Source organism: Carettochelys insculpta, chromosome 1 (assembly GCF_033958435.1).
Source record: "Carettochelys insculpta isolate YL-2023 chromosome 1, ASM3395843v1, whole genome shotgun sequence".
Classification (NCBI taxonomy): Eukaryota; Metazoa; Chordata; order Testudines; family Carettochelyidae; genus Carettochelys; species Carettochelys insculpta.
Window position 1 is genome coordinate 259,214,308 of NC_134137.1, and position 22,561 is coordinate 259,236,868.

Genomic DNA, 22,561 nt, shown 5'->3' on the forward strand with positions numbered 1-22,561 from the left:
AGTGGAATTAGATATGCCTGAAGAGAGAGAAGCTTACTTTGCAAGTTGTAACCCTTCCTAAGGGAGCTACAGCCCTTCAAAGGGAAGAAGATGGTTCTACTCCAGAGAACGGCCAATTAGTAGCTCCAGCAGCTTAACAAGTGGCTGGTATCTAGAACTTACTCTGTAAAAAGCAGTGGAGCCCAAAATTTTACTATATAGATAAGAAAATGCTCCTCCTTTCTGTCACATAAGAGTCACCAGAAAAAAAGTCTCAATTTTATAAGCCCTTCGAAGGCTGTAGATTCTATTGGTTCTAAGTTGCTTTTAAGTGCATGAAAAGCACATCAGTCTGTCACAGGAGAGAAAGGGCTTAAGACCAACTCCTTCACAATATAAGCACAGCACACAGGCACAGCCAAACATTTCTTAGGAGCATAACCAAAAAGACATGACAAAGGAAGAGTAAAAACAAAAAAGAAAGACAGAAAACCCCCTTCAAAACCTTATTCCCAAGCACAACCCCCAACCTACCCAAGACTCCAAACACTGCCTTACTTTTCTTCCCCTCTGGCAAGATTTTATACACTCCTGGTGATGTCATAATGAGGGAGTGGTGAAATAATGAGGACTGACAGTGTAGGGAGCCAGTGAAAGAAAGCTTCCACTTCCTTGACCAATAAGAGAATGCAAATCCCTTGGGGACTGCAAAGTTTGGGCCTGAGTTCTTCACCATATGTGATTCCAATTATTCCCCCGGGTCTTCTGCTGTCGTCCAGCTGAATTCACTGATACCACTGCTGTCTTGAAACCGTTGCTAGTTAGTATAGGTAAAATGTTCTAAAGAACTTCTGTGACAAAAAGCTATTGACCTTCATTGCAATTGACCATGGGAAAAGAGAGAGACAAGGGAAAATATTGAAACTGAACTTCTGGCTTTGTTTTGAAAAATCTTGAAAAAAGAAAAAAATATATAAACCTTCTGTGGTGGTAAGGTTGCAGAGATCCAGATACCTGCCTCCTCTACACGTTGCTCATAGCTTCAAAGTAAACACTGGCCCACTGTAGCAAAGAGTGGCATTCTACAGACACGTATTTTTTTCCAAAGGGTTAGGACACTAGCCTAGGATTTGAGCTGCTGTCAATTCCATCCTCTTTCACAGAGCTTCTGTGTGACCTTGACCAAGTTGCTTAGCTTCTCAGTGCCTCAGTTTCCCCTGGGGGGTGTTTGGGAGGCCCAGTTCTAGGCGTGCCAGGAGGCAACGCCAGCGGCCTTTCAGGCGCGCGAAGGCTCGCTCGACTCCTTGTTGGGCGTGGTTGAGTCGGGCGTTGTAGCGGTCCTTGCTATCAGAGAGGTGGCATGTATAGGGCCGCGTAAGCCAGGGCTGGAGGGGGTATGCCGCGTCCCCCACAAGGCAGAGGAGTACAGTGGTGGTATCCCCCAGAGGGATCTCCCTCTGGGGGATGTAGGTCCCCGCCTGCAGTCAGTGGCATAGTCCCGAATTCCGGAAAACGCGGGTGTTGTGGGTAGAGCCAGGCCAGCCCACGTAGATGTCCTGGAAGCGGCCACGGCCTGAAGGACCACAGAGTGGTAGCCCTTCCGGTTGACGTAGCAGCCACCACTGTGGTCTGGGGCGCGGATGGGGATGTGGGTCCCATCAAGGGCTCCAAAGCAGTTGGGGAATCCCATGGCGGCAAATGTCTTGACGGCCGCGTGCAGGTCCCCAGCTCGGATGACCCTCTTCAGCACCAGGGCATTGAGTGCATGCACCACCTGTGGGGAGGGAACATGAGTGCCTGTGAGGGTTTGCAGAGTGTGACCGCCTTCACCCAGGCCCCTCTCTCCCAGGCCCCTCTCCTCAGCCCCCCTCACCCAGGCCCCCCTCCGCAGGAGGGAGTTCAGCCCCAGGCATCCTTACCTCCATGAGGACAGCCCCGACTGTGACTTTTCCCACTCCAGACAGCTGTCCCATGGAGCAATGGCTGTCTGGAGCGGCCAGCTTCCAGACAGCCACTGCGACCCTCTTCTCGACGGGGAGGGTGCGCCGCATCCGGGTGTCGTGGTGCCTGAGTGCAGGGGTGAGCCACTGGCAGTGCTCCAGGAAGGTCTGCCGGCTCATGCGGAAGGTCCGCAGCCACTGCTCATCATTCCATTCCCCCGTAACCAGGTGCTCCCACCACTCGGTGTGGGAGGGGTAGCTCCAGAGTCGGCGGGGCACACGGCGCGGGAGGGTGAGGAGGGCCCGATGGTCGGGGGTGTCTCCTAGTGCTCCTGGGGAGGGCTTGCATTCCAGAAGCTGCTGGGCGGCTGCCTGGGCAGCATCTAGAAGGGCGCCTGCTCCGCGGGAAGTGACTTGTAGGGCTTCCAGCTCCTGCTGGACGTCCATGTCTGCGGGCTCGAGGTCTGCGAGGCTTGTATCACCAACGCAGGGCTGCTCGTGCGGTGCAGGCCGAGTGTGTCTGGGAGGGGCCCTTTAAGGGAGCGGCTTGCAGCTGCCCCGGAAGGGCTAGTGTGCTCTGTGACCCGGTCCGCGGGCTTTCCTGGCCCCTTCTTTCGAAAGAGGGGACTTGTGTGTGTGGACGCTCCGCGTTTCCTTCCGGGGCAGCTCTTTTCGGTGTTCTCCGGGGCTACTTCAACGTTGAACGTCGAAGTTGTCAGCCCTGGAGGACGTATAGACGGTAACCGTCGAAGTAGCCTACTTCAACGTTGTGTCCCAGTAGAGATGTAGCCCAGGAAAAGGAGGCTGGCCAAGGGAGGGGCCTGTGACGGTGGGACCAACTTCCGTTCCGCCCTCTGATCACGAATCTGAGCAGAGTTCCTCTGGGCATCGTGCACCAGGATCCACTCCAGCCCCTGTTTTTCTTTTTAGTTGTCCCCCGAGTTTATTTGGGGCCCATGTATTTTAGTGGATCCTTCCTCTTGAGGAGGACCTTTTAGTCATGGCTGGGCTCTGCCCGCACACTCCCTGGTCCCCGATAGGAGCACGGGGCTCGGTCAGCTCAGATGGGTGGCTCTGGAGGCTCAGGCGGGCAGGCAGGCAGCTGGCACGGGACTTGGCCAGCTGGGGCTGCACCAGGGTCCCACAAGGGGCCAAGAACAACTATTTGAGCTTATTTTTAATTTTAAATATTTTTATATCAAGTTTCTGTGTTCATTTCAAATTCCAAGTTGGATTTTTTTTAAAGCCGGGGGCTGGAAGGTGGGAAAGGACAACTGGGGGGACATGAGGGTTTCTCAAAACTCAAAAGGGGAGCGTGGGGCCAAAAAGTTTGGGAACCACCGTTTTAAGGGAAGGGTGTGAGAAAAGAGTGTTTATCCCTCTGTGTCCCCTTCATTGCTCTCCCTCCAGGTTTCAACTGGGAGAGGAAAAAGTGGTGATACAGTCTCAGGCCCTGCTAACAGGCCAAGCTCCGCCTGCGTGAGATGCTCCTGATAGCAGACTGTGCAGGTGTTCGGAGCAGGCGCACGCATGCTCTGCTGGGTTCTTTGGGATTAGGTCCCTCCCAGGAGGTTCAGCCGCACCACATGACCACAGAAAGATGGCAGCACAATAGCCACATGCCTGGAGCCCAGTCATGTGATTAGGTCAATGTCAGCTGCCATTTCAAAATAAGCTTTTTCTATTTTTTTTTTTGGTCCAATGGGGCTGCAAGGAAAAGCTTGAAAACATCCATTGAATGCCAGGGATTTGGTGATGGCTGCCTGTGCTGTCACCCAGACTCCAGCAGCGGGCAATGCAGCATCCATAGCAGGAGAGGTAACCGGCTCTTGTTGGCCCTGATGTGCGCCCACCCATTCACCCTCCCTCACTTTAATAGGGAAAAGGCTGGCTGGGCTCAATGGGATCGGTGGCATACGGCCGTTGACCCCCAAAGCTCAGATTGTGGTCGGTGAATGGGAAGAGTTCCCAAATCCCACCCCCCCTCACCAGGAAAATGAGAAGCCGCTCCTAGTACATTACATAGATCGGTAATCCTTCCTCTCTCTTCTTGCTATTTATTAGCAGCGATGATATAGGATAAACCTAGACTTTTCTATAGCCATCACTTGGCATCACTTAGCTGAATAGGGCACCTCACACCTCCCCGAGCTACTGAGTCAGGGCCTCTGCAGAAGCGGGCAGCTGCTTATGTGTCTGTTTTTAATGCTCTTATGTTTCCAAGTTTTTTTTCTGATAATATTGCATCATAGTTTTGTCCATGGCACCGTCTCCATGAGCATCAGAAGATCGGACACTCCTGATAATGGAAAAACTCACAGAAACGTTAAGATGTCTGGATGGGACAACCCAGGCTCCCTGGCTGCTTGCTATTGTGGGGTGGGGGCTTCCCAGAATGGGTCCTACAAGTCGTCTTTTGTTCTATAATTGACAAAGCACATGGCTTTCTTTCCTTTTTTTTTTATGCCAGGTCTGAAGTTTTCTCATTACTATGAGGCAACCTGAAGATGTGGTTTCAGAGCTGTGTACAGAACGAGGTGTTTCCCCTTCTTGAAACTTTACCCTTTTAATGTGATTCACAATTGGAAAACATCTTGGCTGATGTAGTGCCTTCCTTAACCAGGGACAGGGGCTGCATTTACTTAACACCTAACTTCAGCACGCTAGCTCAAGCCATCTTCTCTCGTACTGTAGCTCGCGGAGCCTAGGTAACAAGTTGACCACCTAATATCATGATGAAGACATTGCCCCTCACTTGCGTTCGGAATGCAGCTGAGTTTACGCTGGGCTTTCTGATATCTGGCATGTCCAGGACTGGACAGGTGCTGGATTGCCAAATTGCCTGGGACCGCTGGCTGTCACCACCACGTGCTCCTGCCACTTCACCACCCCCACGCTCCTCCTGCTTTTTCACCACCACACATCTCCAGCTTCACCCCTGTAGCACTCCCCAACTCCAGCCCCCGCACACCCCAGCTCAACTCCACTCCTGGCTCCTCTGCACCCTAACCCACCCCAATCTTAATCCTCCTTTCCCCCTCCCACAGCCCCTACCCAAGCCCCCTGACTCATGCAAACTTTGAGGGACCCAAGGGTTATGTCAAAGGCAACCCACGCATATCTTGGGAGACTACTGCATGCCACACCATCAAATTTTGTAGCATTAGCTCTTTAAATGGGACTATTTTTGCCAGAGGGCAGACCACCAGGATTTCTGGACCACCAGAGGCTGGATCAAGGGAACTTACTGAATTTAGCTCTATGGGTCCAATGTAAACTCAGCCACCATTCCTAGTCAAGTCAGATGTTCATCTGTTCCCTCACAGGAGACGGGTAAGGAACTGGTAATGCTTATTTTTAATTAAAGCTGGGGGAGAGAGAGAGAGGGGTCAGGTTAATAGTAGAGGTGCTATTAAGGGCAGGTTACGCATGCACCAGAAATTTGCAAGGTTCATCGATCTCTGGGCTAGCCTCCTTTGGCTGGCACAGCTGTCATTTTGGGATGCCATGCTCCTAAAAGCGTCAGCGGTAGGGGTGCTTGAGCCTTGCTGCTTTCTTACCCAGCCCCATTTCACTCCCTCCCCTGAGCACACTCCAGTCTTGTTCCTCCCACTTCCTGCAGGCCACTGAACACTGAGCTGAAGCAGGGAGGAAAGCTGCTCTCTTTCTTACTGCACAAAACCTAATGCCCCTGCCCTGCTTCCTTCCCTGTGCCTAGAGGCTCACGCCCCCTAGCTCTCTCCCTCTCCCATACTTTCCTCACCTTTACCAGGCTGGATACTGGAGCAGTAGGACATGAGCTGCAGGAAAGCGCTCCCACTAAGGTCAGAAATTAAGGGTTCAGGGAGTGGAAAAGGGCTCTGGGCTGAGGCACAGGGGTGTGGTATTGGGAGGAATAGAGGTGGGGGCTCAGGTAGGGGACTCCCAGCCCCACTAATTACACTTCCCTGAAGAGGCTGCAAGGACCCTGTGGCCTGTAAGCCTGAGTAGGCTGTATGCTGCCTGCCTCTCCACCCAGAAGCACTGGCCCTGGAGCTTCCCTTGGTTGCTCTTCCTGGCCCACGGGAGTTTTGGGGAATGGGCAAGTGTACAGAGGCCCCTGTGCCTAGGGCCACAGGCCTGCTGCTGCCTTCCAGGAGCCATTTAGAGCTAGGTAGAGCCTGTTGCAGCTGGGAGACCCCGCTCTACATTTCAATAGCTGACCATAAGTGTAATGGTCCCTTTTGGATCAAATGGTTGATGAAGTAGCAGCCAAGCACTGAGTTCAGTATACCCCCAGCACCCTTTGTCTGTGAGCACTGCAGCCCCCCTACAACTAGGGCACATGCACATCTAGCAGTAGAAGTAGCTGTTCCCCACATAGCATATTTCAGCAAAATGCTTGTCTTTTTCCTCATTGCCTTCACTAGACATTCACACTGACCTTCGCCCTTGGGCTTCTGCAAATACCAGTTCATTTATCCATCTGAAGCAGGCACTGTTTAGGAGATTCCCCACGTTCAATTTAGAATGGCCAAGGTTGGCACGTGTGGGTTCTCTTTTTTTTTTTTTTAAAAAGAAACCTATAAATTAAAAGCCAGCCCGCCCGCACTAACAGGGTTTAGGCACTAAGTCACAGAGAAGTCACTACTACTACTACGATGTACATCACTCATCACTCCCCAAGAACTCTCCAGCAAAGCATCACTTTACCCACATGCGGACACTTGCAAATGGGACCACTCTCAATGGTGCCCTCATTCAAATGTGGAGATCCGTGCCCTCATGCTTACCTTCCACAGCTGCGCTACCCCTGCCCAGCCTGTCTCCCCTATAATCACTGCTGTATCATCAATAACTAAACCTCTTATGGCATCTGTGCTATTCCATAAATTAGAAATAAACTAACCCCCATACTGGAGCATAAGATTTCCCACACCTTCTAATACTAGTGGAAAATTGAGTACTGTAATCCAAGAACCTGCACCCGCGTGTTAACATTGCCTGTCATCTTTACTGTTTGCACATACAGCTGGGGTGGGGCTACCTACGCAGCTTTGATGTGGATGACTTTTAGGTCCTTGGGATTCCAAAAAGCCCATGCCATGCTAGAGCTGCTTGTATTGCACATGCTGGCACTACTCTCCCTCTCCTCTCTCCCCTGTCCCCAACTTGTTTTTAAAAACAAAGCTGTTCAGAAAATAGCTAGTGACTCCCCACCCCCAGAGTGGAAGGCACAAAGGTAGGTTCTAGCAGAGCTGCACTGGTTGCCTCCAGCCCTTGCTCACTGAGAAGATCTGAAGGCAGATCTCCTACGGCCTGATCTCCAAAGCTCAGGAATGATTTGTCCTAAGGAGCTAGTGGTTGCAGCTGAAGAATCCTTCTCCAACTAGCCAGATGCTAAGACTTGTTTACGATATGTATGCAGAAGCTTGCCTCCATGTCTGTCATGCTTCTGGCTGATGGTTACCACTCAGGAACAAGGATTATAGCAGTGCTTGTACCTCATCCTGCTCTCTACTGCAGACGCTGTGCTCGACGACTCAACAGGACACAAACACCAAGTTCAAATACAATGACATTTTATTGTGGACACTGTAGTATTATCTGAGCAAAGGAGCAGTCACAACACCTGGGCCCTGCTCAGGCAAAGCCATCTGAAGCCTCAGTTAGTCACATTCCTTCCCTCAGATTTAAACAGGTCAACCAAGAAACAAGCGGAGGGGCAGGTCAACAGCTGGAGTACATTAATACCACTAGCACTTCTAAATGCTCCCATTCTGGACCTCCCTCAAGTTCCATCTAAACAGAGCCTCCTGGAGAAGAAGAAGAAGAAGTCTCTCGTGCATGTGAAGTCAAAGGTGGGGGGACAGCTGGGGGACAAAAAGCAATTCTGCCTTCCTTCTTTGAAATTCAGTGTTCCCAGCTTTAGGTCCTCAGTCAGCCTTAGATGCTGTTGTGACTTCTGCTTCTTTATCCTCATTTTCTTGGCTTGGTGGTTCTATGGAACCTGCAGACCCCTTACCTGAGGGGATGAAGGGACCCACAATCCAGGAAAGAGGTGCGTTCTGCATCATGTAAGCCATCAGCTCATCCACATATTCCTGGGCCCTGCTCACCATCTCCCGGCTCTGGGTCAGGAGGCTGCTGGAGAGATCCTGGAAGGAACCAACGCTTGAGAAGGAGGCACGGAGCTCTTCCATGTTGCGATACACCTGCTGCACCTTATCCTGAAGGCTGGTGGGGAGGCCTTGAATGCTGGATACTAGCACCTGGCAGGCATCCTGCAGCTGCTGGAGAATGCTGCGGGACATGGCCAGAGTCTCAGACTCCATCTGGTGGAGAAACAAACCCAAGGTTTACGTTCACCACAGACACACAAAGATGGGACTTGCTGCTACCTCTTCTGGAGATTTCCTCGTGCTGGAAGCTGTGCTGAAAAGGATAGCAGGGACAGAAACCAGGAGCTCTTTCATGGAAAGAGCATTGGCTTTAGCCATTCTTTCCATAGAAAGGGAAGCTATTTGGCTTTTAGGACTCAGGAAGCCTGTATTACCATTGTTTGCAGCCTGTGACACTAAGAGACATAAGATGCCTGGAACAGAGCTCAATCAGGGTAGAGCTTAGGGATCTCCTTATCAGTTAGGTAAGAATGGCCACACTGGGTCAGACCAAAGGTCCATCCAGCCCAGCATCCCATCTGCCGAAGGTGGCCAATGCCAGGTGCCCCAGAGAAGGAGAACAGAAGACAATGATCAAGTGATTTATCTCCTGCCATCCATCTCCTGCAGGCCAGGGCACCATACTTTACCCCTGGCTAATAGCCATTTATGGACCTAACCTGCAAAAATTTATCAAGCTCTTTTTTAAACCCTAACAGAGTCCTGGCCTTCACAGCCTCCTCCGGCAAGGAGTTCCACAGGTTGACTCAGCGCTGTGTGAAGAAAAGTTTCCTTTTGTTAGTTTTGAACCTACTACCCATCAATTTCATTTGGTGTCCCATAGTTCTTGTATTCTGGGAAAAGGTATATCATTTTTCTATATTCACTTTCTCCACACCATTCATGATTTTATACACCTCTATCATATTGCCCCTTTTCCAAACTGAAGAGTCCCAGTCTCTAGCCTCTCCCCATATGGGTCCTGTTCCAAGCCCCTAATCATCTTAGTCGCCCTTTTCTGAACCTTTTCTAATGCCAATATATCTTTTTTGAGGTGAGGAGACCACATCTGCACGCAGTACTCAAGATGTGGGCGTACCATAGTTTTATATAGGGGAAGCATGATCTCTTTTGTCTTATCATTCATCCCTTTTTTTTTTTTTAATAATTCCTAACATCCTATTTGCTTTACTAACTGCCGCTGCACACTGCGTGGATGTCTTCAGAGAACTATCCACTCTAACTCCAAGATCTCTTTCCTGATCTGTCGTAGCTAAATTTGACCACATCATGTAGTACGTGTAATTTGGATTATTTTTTCCAACGTGCATTACCTTACACTTACCCACATTAAATTTCATTTGCCATTTTGCTGCCCACTCACTCAGTTTGCTGAGAACTTTTTGTAGTTCTTCACAATCTGTTTTGGTTTTGACTGTCCTGAACAACTTGGTGTCATCTGCAAACTTTGCCACCTCACTGCTTACCTCATTTTCTAGATCATTGATCAACAAGTTGAACAGGATCGGTCCCAGGACTGACCCCTGGGGAACACCACTAGTTCCCCTCCTCCATTGTGAAAATTTACCATTTATTCCAACCCTTTGTTTTCTGTCTTTTAACCAATTCCCGATCCATGAAAGGATCTTTCCTCCTAGCCCATGACTGCCTAATTTACATAAAAGGCCTTTGGTGTGGGACCGTGTCAAAGGCTTTCTGCAAATCTAGGTATATTATGGTCCACTGGGTGCCCCTTGTCTGCATGTTTATTAACCCCTTCAAGGACTTCTAATAGATTAGACAGACACGACTTCCCTCTGCAGAAGCCATGCTGACTTTTGCCCAACAATTCGTGCTCTTCTACGTGCCTTGCAATTTTATTCTTTACTAGTGTTTCTACTAATTTGCCTGGTACTGATGTTAGACTTATCGGTCTATAATTGCCAGGGTCTCCTCTAGAGCCTTTTCTAAATATTGGTGTTATATTGGCCGTCTTCCAGTCATTTGGTACCAAAGTGGCTTTAAAGGATAGGTTACAAGCCACTGTTATTAACTCCGCAATTTCACATTTGACTTCTTTCAGAACGCTTGGGTGAATACCGTCTGGTCCTGGAGACTTGTTACTATTCAGCTTATCAATTCACTCCAAAACCTCCTCTAATGTCACTTCAATCTGAGAGAGTTCCTCAGCTTTTTGTCACCAAAAAAGGCTGGCTCAGATTTAGGAACCTCTGTAACATCCTCAGCCGTGAAGACTGAAGCAAAGAAATCATTTAATCGCTCCGCAATGGCACGGTCTTCCTTGGTCGCTCCTTTTATATCTTCATCGTCCAAGGGCCCCACTGCTTTTTTAGCAGGCTTCCTGCTTCTAGTGTATTTAAAAAACATTTTACTATCGTTTTTTGAATTTTTGGCGAGCTGTTCCTCAAAGTCTTTTTGGCTTTTCTTACTACATTATGACACTTAATTTGGGAGTGTTTTTGTTCCTTTCTATTTTCCTCACTAGGATTTGACTGCCACTTTTTAAAAGCTGCCCTTCTCTCTCTCACTGCCTTTTTAACATGGCTGTTTCGCCATGGTGGTTCTTTGTTAGGTCTCTTACTGTGTTTTTTTTATTTGGGGTCTACATTTAAGTTGGGCCTCTAGTATGGTGTCTTTAAACAGTTTCCATGCAGCTTCCAGGGATTTTAGTTTAGTTACTCTACCTTTTAGTTTCTGTTTAACTAGCTTCCTCATTTTAGTGTAATTCCCCTTTTTGAAATTAAAGGCCAGAGTGTTTGACTGCTGCGTTGTTCTTCCCAACACAGGAATATTAAATGTTATTATATTGTGGTCACTATTTCCAAGCGGTCCAGTAACAGTTACCTCTTGGACCAGATCCTGTGTTCCAGTCAAGACTAGATCGAGAATTGACTCTCCCCTTGTGGGTTCCTGTACTAGCTGCTCCAAGAAGCAGTCATTTAAGGCATCAAGAAATTTAATCTCTGAATCCCGTCCTGAGGTGACGTGCACCCAATTAATAGGGGGATAATTGAAATCTCCTATTATTACTGTGTTTTTTATTTTGATAGCATGACTAAAGGTTTGAAGGCTATGCTGAGGTAAAGGGAGGGCAACACTTAGCTACTCTAACAAGAAGGGAAGTGAAGCCCCTTGGACACAGCATTCACGAGTGACCAATTTGAGATGTATTCGAGGAACACTTATGTGCAACCCTGTTTTCCCTCAAGGTAGGAGGGCACCAGGTATCTGTTTGGTTGAGGAGCTCAGCAGCTACCTTGCAAGGCCCAAAACACTTTTCAGCCTCCGAGCAGAAGGACAAAGCTATGCACATACCCTTGTCTCTTCCACGTCTGTGATCTCACTGCCTTTTGGCTGCTTTTGACTCCAGTTCAGCCACATCTCCTGGAACTTCTCCCGGGCATCTTGGAGCCTCACACCTTCTTTGATGTATTCAATCTAGAAAGGGATTGAATAAATCTCTCAGTTCCTCTAGCTCTACTGCTTGAGGACACAACTTCAACCTGCAGACATTTTGTGTTCTATAAGCCTATCACGCCCTGGTCCACACAGGATGAAGTGGAAGAGTTGCCTGGCCTGAAAGGCAGGGGAGTAGGGCAAAGGAGTCCAAGCCACCACCAACTCTATTTGCCCAGGCACTGGGCTAGGGTTTACTAGTAGACCGCCTCCTGAAGCGGAGCAAGTCCTTACCAGTCCGATGACCTGACGAAGCTGGGACAGAGCCTCATTGATGCTTTGGCTGGTATGCCTCATCTTGTCTAGGGAATAGCGGTAGGCGCGCTGGCGGAGTTTGGCCGACAGGGAACCCAAACGCACAAAGTAGCTGCGATGCTCCAGCGCTTGTGCTGAAGACGCTGCAGTCCCATCCATGGGTTCAGCAAGTTCAGCTGAAGGGAAGAAGAATCTGAGGGTAAGCCTTCCTAAGAGCTTGGGAAAGGAGGACAAGCTATACTCAACTGCCCAATGCTACCCCAAATTCTTGACAGAATAGCCCTTCAAAAAGCCACGAGATCAACCTCTGCCTTTAAGGCGGCTAATAACTGACCCCAAACAAAGAGGGCTAGGACTGTTTCTGCACACTTGAAATGGACTCCAAGAAGTAGTCCGAATTCATGCCCATAGTACCTTCGAGCACCACCCTTTCCCCACTTGCTCACATCATTTTCAATGGGCATGTAGCCAGGAACTCGCTTGGCCAAGAATGTTACACATGAAAATGCTGCCCATCTGTCAGCCAGTGCAGGCTGAGAGGCTTCTCAGTCTTGTCCAGACAAGTTGGGACCAAAGGGAGTGTTACTTTGCTCTTTGAACCCATAGCCCTGTCCTTTGTGTTCTCACCCAGTTCCTCCTCCGTCATGGGAAGGTAGTGATCCAAGAGCTCTTCTGACTTCCACAGCACTGCTTCCATTCCGCTCATGGCCAGTTGGCCCATTCTGGATTCTGCTACTGTGCTCATGCTGTCCGTCACTGCTGACTTGGTGGCCTTCAGCCCATCCTGCACAGCCTCCTTCGTCATGTCTACCACTCTGCTCATGGCCTCCTTGACATCTATCAGTCTGGAGGAGACCGACTCCTGTGTGTCGGGCACAGCCTGGAGAGAAGGGTCAAGCAAGGCATTACTGACCAGACATTCAGGGCAATAAACCACATTGGCCCAGGGAGTCGAGTCACTGGAGGATGTTTACCACTTGTCCATCTAGACATGGAGAACTCCCTACCTTGCTCGGGTGACCATATTCCTCCCCCACACCCAGCCTTACGGAACATGGCCATTTTACAAGATGCCCTATTGGAGTCTGAATGTGAGTGAACTGCCTTGAGTCCTGGCCTGAGGTCAGGAATTGTCCCTTGTTCAGCCCAAGAGGGCGTCAACTCTTCAGTAGAAGATCTGCAGCTTGCTATCAGGCCTTAGACACCTGCCTCCACCTTCAGTGGCGTTCGTAAAATATTGCTCAACATGTCATTGTGGGGACAGACTTACCATCTCAGCAGTCTGCTGAGGAGTTGGTAGAGTCTCCTCCACCTTCTCTACTTCAGCAACAGCCTTAGTCCCTGTTGAGAGACAGCATATTTCCATCTGGTTTTTTGGGTTTTGCCTGACTGAAAGAGGTCAGAGCATCCCTTGTTGTACAGGGATCTGCTCATTTTGCAGTTGGATCTCCTGCAAGGATTATTGCTCTTGAAAGAAAGTTAGCTGAGCCCGAATCTTTACTTCCTGGCCACAATGAAGGCAACTGCAGGTTCAGCAACAGTCAGTGTCAACAAACCCCTTCCTTATCCTCTAGGTGGATATTTACATCCCTGGGCTTCTGTACCTTTCTACACTACCATCATTCCCACCTCTAATATTGCAGGCCTACATTTCTTAAGCACCTATGGTCAAGTTGTCACACACACACACACACACCTCTGCAGAGACTTCACTCACCCTGAGGTTCAAATACAGGGGGAACTGACTCGGGGCTGCCGACTGCAACGTTGGTTATGGATGTCGCTCCCTTCTCTGCCAGGTCACACAGAGACTTGACATAGGGATGGCTCTCCTTGGTGGAGGCATAGGCAGTTGCAGCCAAGTCACAGGCAGCATTCACTAGCGGTAGACTGGTCACCCTCTTCAAGACAGTCTAGGGAGGCAAGGAGGAAAATGAGCAAGTCAGAAGCAAGGCTGGAGCTTGGAGCCACTCATTACTTTTCAACTGTTATCCCCGAGTCCAAAGGATTCTCTAATGGTGCAAGAGGCTACAGAGCTAGCACACCTAACAGCTATGTCTCACTTGAGAGAGATGAGCCTGATCAGAAAGGTCACTGGACAGGGAGGGGAGAAGTGGTTTTAAATAGGGTAAGCCAGACATCTTTTGTCTTTGTCAACTGAACCAGTGATGCCTAAGAGGCAATACCTACCTGCTGTTCCTCCTCCCCATGCTCCAGGGATGCCATCTTTGTATCCTTGCCATTAGAATCCATAGTGGAATTAGATATGCCTGAAGAGAGAGAAGCTTACTTTGCAAGTTGTAACCCTTCCTAAGGGAGCTACAGCCCTTCAAAGGGAAGAAGATGGTTCTACTCCAGAGAACAGCCAATTGGTAGCCCCAACAGCTTAACAAGTGGCTGGTATGTAGAACTTACTCTGTAAAAAGCAGTGGAGCCAAGAATTTTACTAGATAAGAAAATGCTCCTCCTTTCTATCTGTCACATAAGAGTCACCAGAAAAAAAAAAAAGAGTGGTCTCATTTTTATAAGCCCTTTGAAGGCTGTAGATTCTATTGGTTCTAAGTTGCTTTTAAGTGCATGAAAAGCACATGAGTCTGTCACAGGAGAGAAAGGGCTTAAGACCAACTCCTTCACAATATAAGCACAGCACACAGGCACAGCCAAACATTTCTTAGGAGCATAAACAAAAAGACATGACCAAGGAAGGATAAAAACAAAAAAGAAAGACAGAAAACCCCCTTCAAAACCTTATTCCCAAGCACAACCCCCAACCTACCCAAGACTCCAAACACTGCCTTATTTTTCTTCCCCTCTGGCAAGATTTTATACACTCCTGGTGATGTCATTATGAGGGAGTGCTGAAATAATGAGGACTGACAGTTTAGGGAGCCAGTGAAAGAAAGCTTTCACTTCCTTGACCAATAAGAGAATGCAAATCCCTTGGGGACTGCAAAGTTTGGGCCTGAGTTCTTCACCATATGTGATTCCAATTATTCCCCCGGGTCTTCTGCTGTCGTCCAGCTGAATTCACTGATAGCACTGCTGTCTTGAAACAGTTGCTAGTTAGTATAGATCAAATGTTCTAAAGAACTTCTGTGACAAAAAGCTATTGACCTTCATTGCAATTGACCATGGGAAAAGAGAGAGACAAGGGAAAATATTGAAACTGAACTTCTGACTTTGTTTTGAAAAATCTCGAAAAAAGAAAAAAATATATAAACCTTCTCTGGTGGTAAGGTTGCAGAGATCCAGATGCCTGCTTCCTCTGCACGTTGCTCATAGCTTGAAAGTGAAAACTGGCCCACTCTAGCAAAGAGTGGCATTCTACAGACGTATATTTTTCCAAAGGGTTAGGACACTAGCCTAGGATTTGAGCTGCTGCTGTCAATTCCATCCTCTCCCACAGAGCTTGTGTGTGACCTTGACCAAGTTGCTTAGCTTCTCAGTGCCTCAGTTTCCTCTCTGACCAGTGGGGATGATAGAGCTACTGTACCTCACAGAAGTGTAGTGAGGTGCTCAGATACTCTGGCAATCAGGACCATATAAGCACCTTAGAGAAGGATACATTTTGTTAGGGAACAAAAGTTGGGTCGGGTAACTGGCATAGCCCTTCCTCACTCCTCTTTCAGCCCCAATTCAGAAAAAAGAAGCAGAACAAGTTCCCTTTCTGTGATGGGCGAGAGACAAGAGTTTTAATTCATCCCTTTGTAACATCACCCACTGTGTGTTGAAGTAAATGACTAAACAAGATACAAGGCAATTGAGAAGCCAGCCTGTATTATGCACGTGCCCTAGGACATACTCTGAAGATCTACGTCTTCTTCCCTCATGACTGCCCATTCTCTGCCCATCTCGAGTGGGGAAGGCAGTAGCAGCCCTTCCACTGCCTACTATCCCATCAGCTACAGAACACGTCTCCCTACTCAGCCATTCTGCTGATCCCAAAGTCGCCCTTCATGACCTGTCTGCTGTCCCATTTTGGCGAGCCTTAGTCTAGACAGGTTTTGGAAGGAATCTAAATGTGGCAAATGAAGCATGGAGCATTTCTATGGTACAGTAAACGTCTTGCATGTTGTCCTGAAATTTGTTCTTTACTAATCAGTAGGATGAGGTGGATGGTCATCGGGGGCAGGGGAAACGTGTGAATCAGGGCAATAATGCAGTGCTTTGGAACTTCAAGAAGGAAATTAATATTGTGAAGGTGCAATTTTTAAAACATCTCTTGAGGGGGTAGACAGCCACAACCGCTATTGTTTCATCCAAAAACTGCTCCCCCATGCAGAACCATCGCTGCCACTCTCTTTGATGTTTCCAGTGCCAATGCAGCCTTGCTGGGTTTTGTTCCCCCTGATCATTGAGGAGCATCTGTTGAAATTGTATTCCAGTGATACTCACTGGTCCAGGAGCCAAACTAGCAACCAGTGTTATGCAAAGGAGCCACCATCATTTGAATTAATTATTGCATGTATTATAGTACTACATTGAGTTTTATACTATCTATGTCATTCACCTCATCAAAAAGTTAATAGCTTAGTGCAAATTGATAATTTAATTGGTCAACAAAAGACATCCTGATGGATTAATGATTAAACCACAGAATTTTCCTATCATCTTCTCGAGACATGTCAGATATGATGCATTCAATAGACACTTATACCTTGTGAGGGTCTGTCTGAGTATCAGAGCTATATCCTATCTTGAAGAGGCCAAAATAAATAAGAAGTCTTGCAAACTTTGACTCTTTCCGCGATTAATAGCAGTTTATGCACCCCTAAGGAATCCTGTAAGCAGGGCAGCCAGCAGATTTCAGCAGGCCCTGGGCAGGTGGGAGGGGCATCTCTGGGCAGCTGCAAGAGGTGGAGCCCTGCACAAAGCAACAGGGCTGAGGACGAGCCTACCCAAGCCAGCCCTTCAGCAGTGTGTGCCACCCAGGGCTCTGGGTGCTACCTTTGCAGCTGTAGCCTCTATAGTGGCCAAGCACCATGGGGCCTTTTAAATTGCCAGGCCCCAGGACATCTGTCTTCTTTGTCCCCACTCAACGAGCCCATCTGCAAACTTCATAAATCTCCGGCCTCGTCTACTTTGGCTGGCATCACTGTCAGCCCCGGTGCCAGGGCTGCTGTGTTTCCAAGTGGCTGGCAGTGTAAGGTGCTTGACCTCTGCTCTGCCCCAAGCCCTGCCCCCACCTTGCCTCCACCTGCCCGTGCCCCATGCCACCCCTCCGCTGAACACTCACCAGCTGGACATCTCCCCTCCCCCACGGCTGTCCTACGTCAGGGGAAGGTCCCACTGCTAACTTTCTAATGCACTAAGCCGAATACCTCTGCTGCACTCCCTGCCCCTCTCCTTCCCACGGGCGCTGTGCGTGCCCCGCCCCTTCCCCAAGGCCTTGCGTCTGGGTAACTCCATTGCATTTCCCTCCACTCTTCACTCTCCCTCAACCTCACTCACATTCACTGCGCTGGGGTGGGGGACTGAGGTGTGTAAGGGGAGCTCTGCCCAGGGATGCAGGCTACAGAAGGAGCCAGAAATGAGCGGTTCCGTGTGCAGGAGAAGGCTCCTGGGACAGGGAGTTGGTCTGGGAGGGGCAGGAAGGCTCCTCCTGGCTCTGGCCAGGGATAAGGGTTTGGGTGCAGGAGAGGACTGGGGGCCGGGGCAGAGAGTTATGAGGCAGAGGATGGGAGGTGCAGGCTCTGTGAAGGAGGTTGGGCGCAGAGAGGATTCTAGGCTGGGGTAGAAGATTCAGAGTCCTGACAGTACGGACTACAGCTCCCATGTTATCGTTTTAGGGGAAAAGGCAATATGCCAAATTTTGGAGACTACAAAGTAAGACACATACGCGTTCCCACACACTGACCCCAATCCTGCTAACATGGGTCTCGCTACCAGACGAAGGCTCAAGCCAGTTAGATTTGGTCTGAGTGGGGAAGCTAGAATCTGTCACTCCTGACTCCAATGCTATGAGGCTTTTGCTTGGCAGGATGAATCCAAAGCTTTGACAAGAGCTAACCTTTTATAAGACTTGCTTTTGGCAGGAGTTTGGATTTTGCTGCATCATGTTGTAACTAGTCACTTTGCAACATAATCACTTTGCAATGTAGGTTAATCTGGAGATCATTTTACATCCGTCTGCTGACACCTTCTACACGCGCCGTGCGCTATTTCAATGTTCAAATCGAAGTTAAGCGGCGAGACGTCGAAATCGCTGTTCCCATCAGAAGACGGGAACAGCGTCCTCCTTCGACGTTCAACGTCAAAGTAGGGTGTGGGTAGACGATCCGCGTCCCCTTACTTCGAAATAGCGGTGTCCTCCATGGCAGCAATCAGCTGAGGGGTTGAGACGTGCTGGCCAGCCCCTGCAGGGCTCTATGATCTCTGCACTCAGCGGTTCTTAAAGCCGCAGGGACCTGGAAAGCCCGTAGCAGGAAGCTGGCGGCAAGCGTGCGTGCAGCAGCCCTGCCACGAGGTCCCTGCACAGCCAGAGGGACACCATCACGGCGGCCAGCCAGCCACCCGAGCACACCCAGAGCTCCCCTTCCGGGCCATCCCTGGGCTCCCAGACCTCCAGGCGGCCGGGTAGGAAGCGGGGCCCCCCCTCCTGGACTGACCCTGAACTCCGAGACCTGCTGGGGCTCTGGGGTGAGGAGGAGGTGCTTCACGTCGTGGGGAGCAAGCGGCGGAATGCGGAGGCGTTTGCCCGGCTGGCTGAGGGCCTGGCTGCCCGGGCTCACCCTGCCCGCGCTCCTGACCATGTCAGGAGTAAAGTCAAGGAGTTGCGGCAGGGTTACGCCAAGGCCCAGGATTCAGCCAGCTGGTCTGGGGCTGCCCCCGCTGCTTGCCCCTATTACTGGGAGCTCAGGGCTATCCTGGGCCCCCGGGGCACCTCCTCCCCCCCAGCCACCATTGACACCATGGCCGACGAGCCCCAGCTACCCTCGGAGACAGGGTCGGGTCCAGAGGCCAGCCCTGCCCCCCGCCACGCCTAGAGCCGGGACCCTCCGCCCCAGCCACCGAGTGGTCCAGCGAGGAGCAGGAGCTGGTGCTGGACGTCCCGTCCTGCAGCTCCAGCCGCGTGTCTGCTGCATAGGGATCTCTGAAGTCTGGCAGTGCACTGTCAGGTACGTACCCCACAGGGCGCAGACCCCCTGAGCATGGGGCAGGGGCACCACTTGACTGGGGGCCCCACACATGCCCAAAACACCGCAGTCTGACATGGCCCAGGCAATGCACAGCACAGGGATGGTGCCACAGCCACCAGTGCCCAGCAGCACCTCCACCCATGGACAGCTCCGTGCCCCACCCCCGGTGGGAGGAGAGAGGGGCGGACCACTGGAGGGGACCACCCACAGGATCACTGCACGCACCAATGGGGGATGGATGCGGGGGGACACAGGCCCTTGGGGGGATGGGGGGTGGGCCATGGGTCAAGGCTGGGTACTCACGGCCTCCCATCCCCCCTATTTCTGCAGCCACACCATCCGTGGTCCCCAACAGCCCTCCCAGACCACCGGAGCACCACCTCCCGGGGTCACCACCTGCCGCAGTACGGGCCCACCGCCGCCGAGGACACTGCCGAGGACACCGCCGCACCACCACCACCTATGTCCCGGAGGCGGCTGCGGCCCTCCGGCGCCAGGCGGACCTCATGGAGCAGAGGCTCCAATTCGAGGAGCGGGAGGCTGCCTGGCGCCGGGAGGCCTGGTGGGAATTCATGGCCACATTCAACCGGGTGGCCAATGCGTTTGAGGAGCTGGTGGCCAGTCTTCCTCCCCCTGATGTCATCCGTGCTGCCCTCTTCGCCACCCTGCCTGCTGCTTCCTGCCTGCTGTCCCGCCCGATGTCCCGCCTTCTGCCCCACCCACCAGCTCCTCAGAGCAAGAGCCACCCGGGGCTGAGGACCCGCCTCGGCCATACCTCACCGTGCTCCCGGCGCCCAGCCGGCCTCGCCGGGGACCCCGGGTGACAGGGGGACCGGCCAGCCGAACGCAGCGGGGCTCGCGCCCGTCCACTCCCGCCCCAGAATGATGGGCGGATGTGGCGTGCCCACATCTCCCCCTTGTACAGAGTTGTCCCCACCACTGTATATAGTTATTTATAGTTGACCCCCCCCCCGTAATAGTTTGTAGAGATGTCCCAATTGTATATGGTTATTATTTTCATTGAATCTGTTTTATTTCTGCTAATATTATTTATATGCCAAAAAGAGGAGACATTTTTGTTCTTGTAAAAATAATGATAGTTTTATTTTTCCAAAAACCTGTGTCCCGTGTGTTTTTGGTGAGGGTGAGGGGTGGGTGCTGGGGCGGGCTGCAGGGATGGCTGGGGGGGGTCACTCACTGGGCCCCCTGGTAAAAGTACTCCCTTAGCGCCTCCCGGACCCTGTCCTGGTGGGCCTGGTGGCTCGGGGCGGCGGCTGGCTGGCTGGGGGTAGGCTGTTGCAGCCTCCTGTGCCCAGCCCTGCACGAAGGCCTCCCTCTTGCTTTCCACCAGCTTGTGGAGTGTGCAGCAGGCCCCCACAACCTGGGGGGTGTTTGGGAGGCACAGGTCTAGGCGTGCCAGGAGGCAACACCAGTGGCCTTTCAGGCGCCCGAAGGCTCGCTCGACTCCTTGTCGGGCGTGGTTGAGTCGGGTGTTGTAGCGGTCCTGGCTATCAGAGAGGTGGCGTGTATAGGGCCGCGTAAGCCAGGGCTGGAGGGGGTATGCCACGTCCCCCACAAGGCAGAGGGGTACGGTGGTGGTGTCCCCCAGAGGGATCTCCCTCTGGGGGATGTAGGGCCCCGCCTGCAGTCGGTGGCATAGTCCCGAATTCCGGAAAACGCGGGCGTCGTGGGTAGAGCCAGGCCAGCCCACGTAGATGTCCTGGAAGCGGCCACGGCTGTCGACCACGGCCTGAAGGACCACAGAGTGGTAGCCCTTCCGCTTGATGTAGCAGCCACCACTGTGGTCTGGGGCGCGGATGGGGATGTGGGTCCCATCAAGGGCTCCAAAGCAGTTGGGGAATCCCATAGCGGCAAATGTCTTGACGGCCGCGTGCAGGTCCCCAGCTCGGATGACCCTCTTCAGCACCAGGGCACTGAGTGCAGGCACCACCTGTGGGGAGGGATCATGAGTGCCTGTGAGGGTTTGCAGAGTGTGACCGCCTTCACCCAGGCCCCCCTCACCCAGGCCCCTGTCCTCAGCCCCCCTCACCCAGGCCCCCCTTCCCAGCCCCCTTCCCAGGCCCCCCTCCGCAGCAGGGAGTTCAGCCCCAGGCATCCTTTCCTCCATGAGGACAGCCCCGACAGTGGCTTTTCCCACTCCAAACAGCTGTCCCATGGAGCGGTAGCTGTCTGGAGTGGCCAGCTTCCAGTCAGCTATTGTGACCCTCTTCTCGACGGGGAGGGTGCGCCGCATCCGGGTGGCGTGGTGCCTGAGTGCGGGGGTGGGCCACTGGCAGAGCTCCAGGAAGGTCTGCCGGCTCATGCGGAAGTTCCGCAGACACTGCTCACCATTCCGTTCCCCCATAACCAGGTGCTCCCACCACTTGGTGCTTATTTTTAATTAAGGATGGGGGGTGGGGGGGGATCAGGTTAATAGTAGGGGTGCTATTAAGGGCAGGTTACACATGCACCAGAAATTTTGCAAGGTTCATCAATCTCTGGGCTAGCCTCCTTTGGCTGGCACAGCTGTCATTTCGGGACGCCATGCTCCTAAAAGCAACAGTGGTAGGGGTGCTTGACCCCTGCTGCTTTGTTACCCAGCCCCATTTCACTCCCTCCCCTGAGTACACTCCAGTCTTGTTCCTCCCACTCCCCGCAGGCCACTGAACACTGAGCTGAAGCAGGGAGGAAAGCTGCTCTCTTTCTTACTGCACAAAACCTAATGCCCCTGCTTCCTTCCCTGTCCCTGGAGGCTCACGCCCCCCTAGCTCTCTCTCTCCCATACTTTGCTCACCTTTACCAGGCTGGATACTGGAGCAGTAGGACATGAGCTGCAGGAAAGCGCTCCCACTAGGGCCAGAAATGAGGGGTTCAGGGAGTGGAAAAGGGCTCTGGGCTGAGGCAAGGGGGTGTGGTATAGGGAGGAATAGAGGTGGGGGCTCAGGTAGCAGACTCCCAGCCCCACGAACTACAATTCCAAGATGCTGCTGCAAGGACCTTGTGGCCTGTAAGCCTGAGTAGGTTGTATGCTGCCTGCCTCTCCACCCAGAAGCACTGGCCCTGGAGCTCCCCTTGGTTGCTCTTCCTGGCCCATGGGAGTTTTGGGGAACGGGCAAGTGTACAGAGGCCCCTGTGCCTAGGGCCACAGCCTGCTGCTGCCTTCCAGAGCGAGGGAGAGCCTGTTGCAGCCGGGAGGCCCCGCTCTATATTTCAATAGCTGACCAGAAGTGTAAGGGTCCCTTTTTGATGAAGAAGCAGCCAAGCAATGAGTTCAGTATACCCCCAGCACCCTTTTTCTGTGAGCACTGCAGCCCCCTACAACTAGTGCACATGCACATCTAGCAGTAGAAGCAGCCTTTCCCCCCACAGCTTGTTTTGGGGGGGTGGGGAACCCACAGTCGTGTATTTCACCAGAAGCACTTGCATTTCTCCTCATTGCTTTCACTAGACCTTCACACTGGCCTTAACCCTAAGGGTTCTGCAAATACCAGTTCATTTATCCATCTGTAGCAGGCACTGTTCAGGAGATTGCCAAGGTTCAATTTAGAATGATCACCCTTGGCATGTGTGGGTTTATTTTTGTTTTTTTGTTTTTTTTAAAAAAGAAAACTATGAAGAAAAGACCAGCCCC

At 51.5% G+C, this 22,561-nt stretch overlaps 1 protein-coding gene across 1 annotated transcript; it reads right to left on the reverse strand.

Annotated features, from left to right (window-relative positions):
• Positions 1 to 7,834: 7,834 nt before the first annotated feature.
• LOC142007190 (perilipin-3-like) lies at positions 7,835 to 14,044 on the reverse strand. The gene is made up of 8 exons (XM_074983750.1): positions 13,982 to 14,044; positions 13,509 to 13,704; positions 13,378 to 13,389; positions 13,062 to 13,132; positions 12,419 to 12,671; positions 11,771 to 11,967; positions 11,396 to 11,518; positions 7,835 to 8,233 (listed from the first exon to the last, which is right to left on the reverse strand). Exons 1-8 carry the CDS (start codon positions 14,042 to 14,044, stop codon positions 7,835 to 7,837), a joined length of 1,314 nt encoding a protein of 437 aa, XP_074839851.1.
• Positions 14,045 to 22,561: the final 8,517 nt, after the last annotated feature.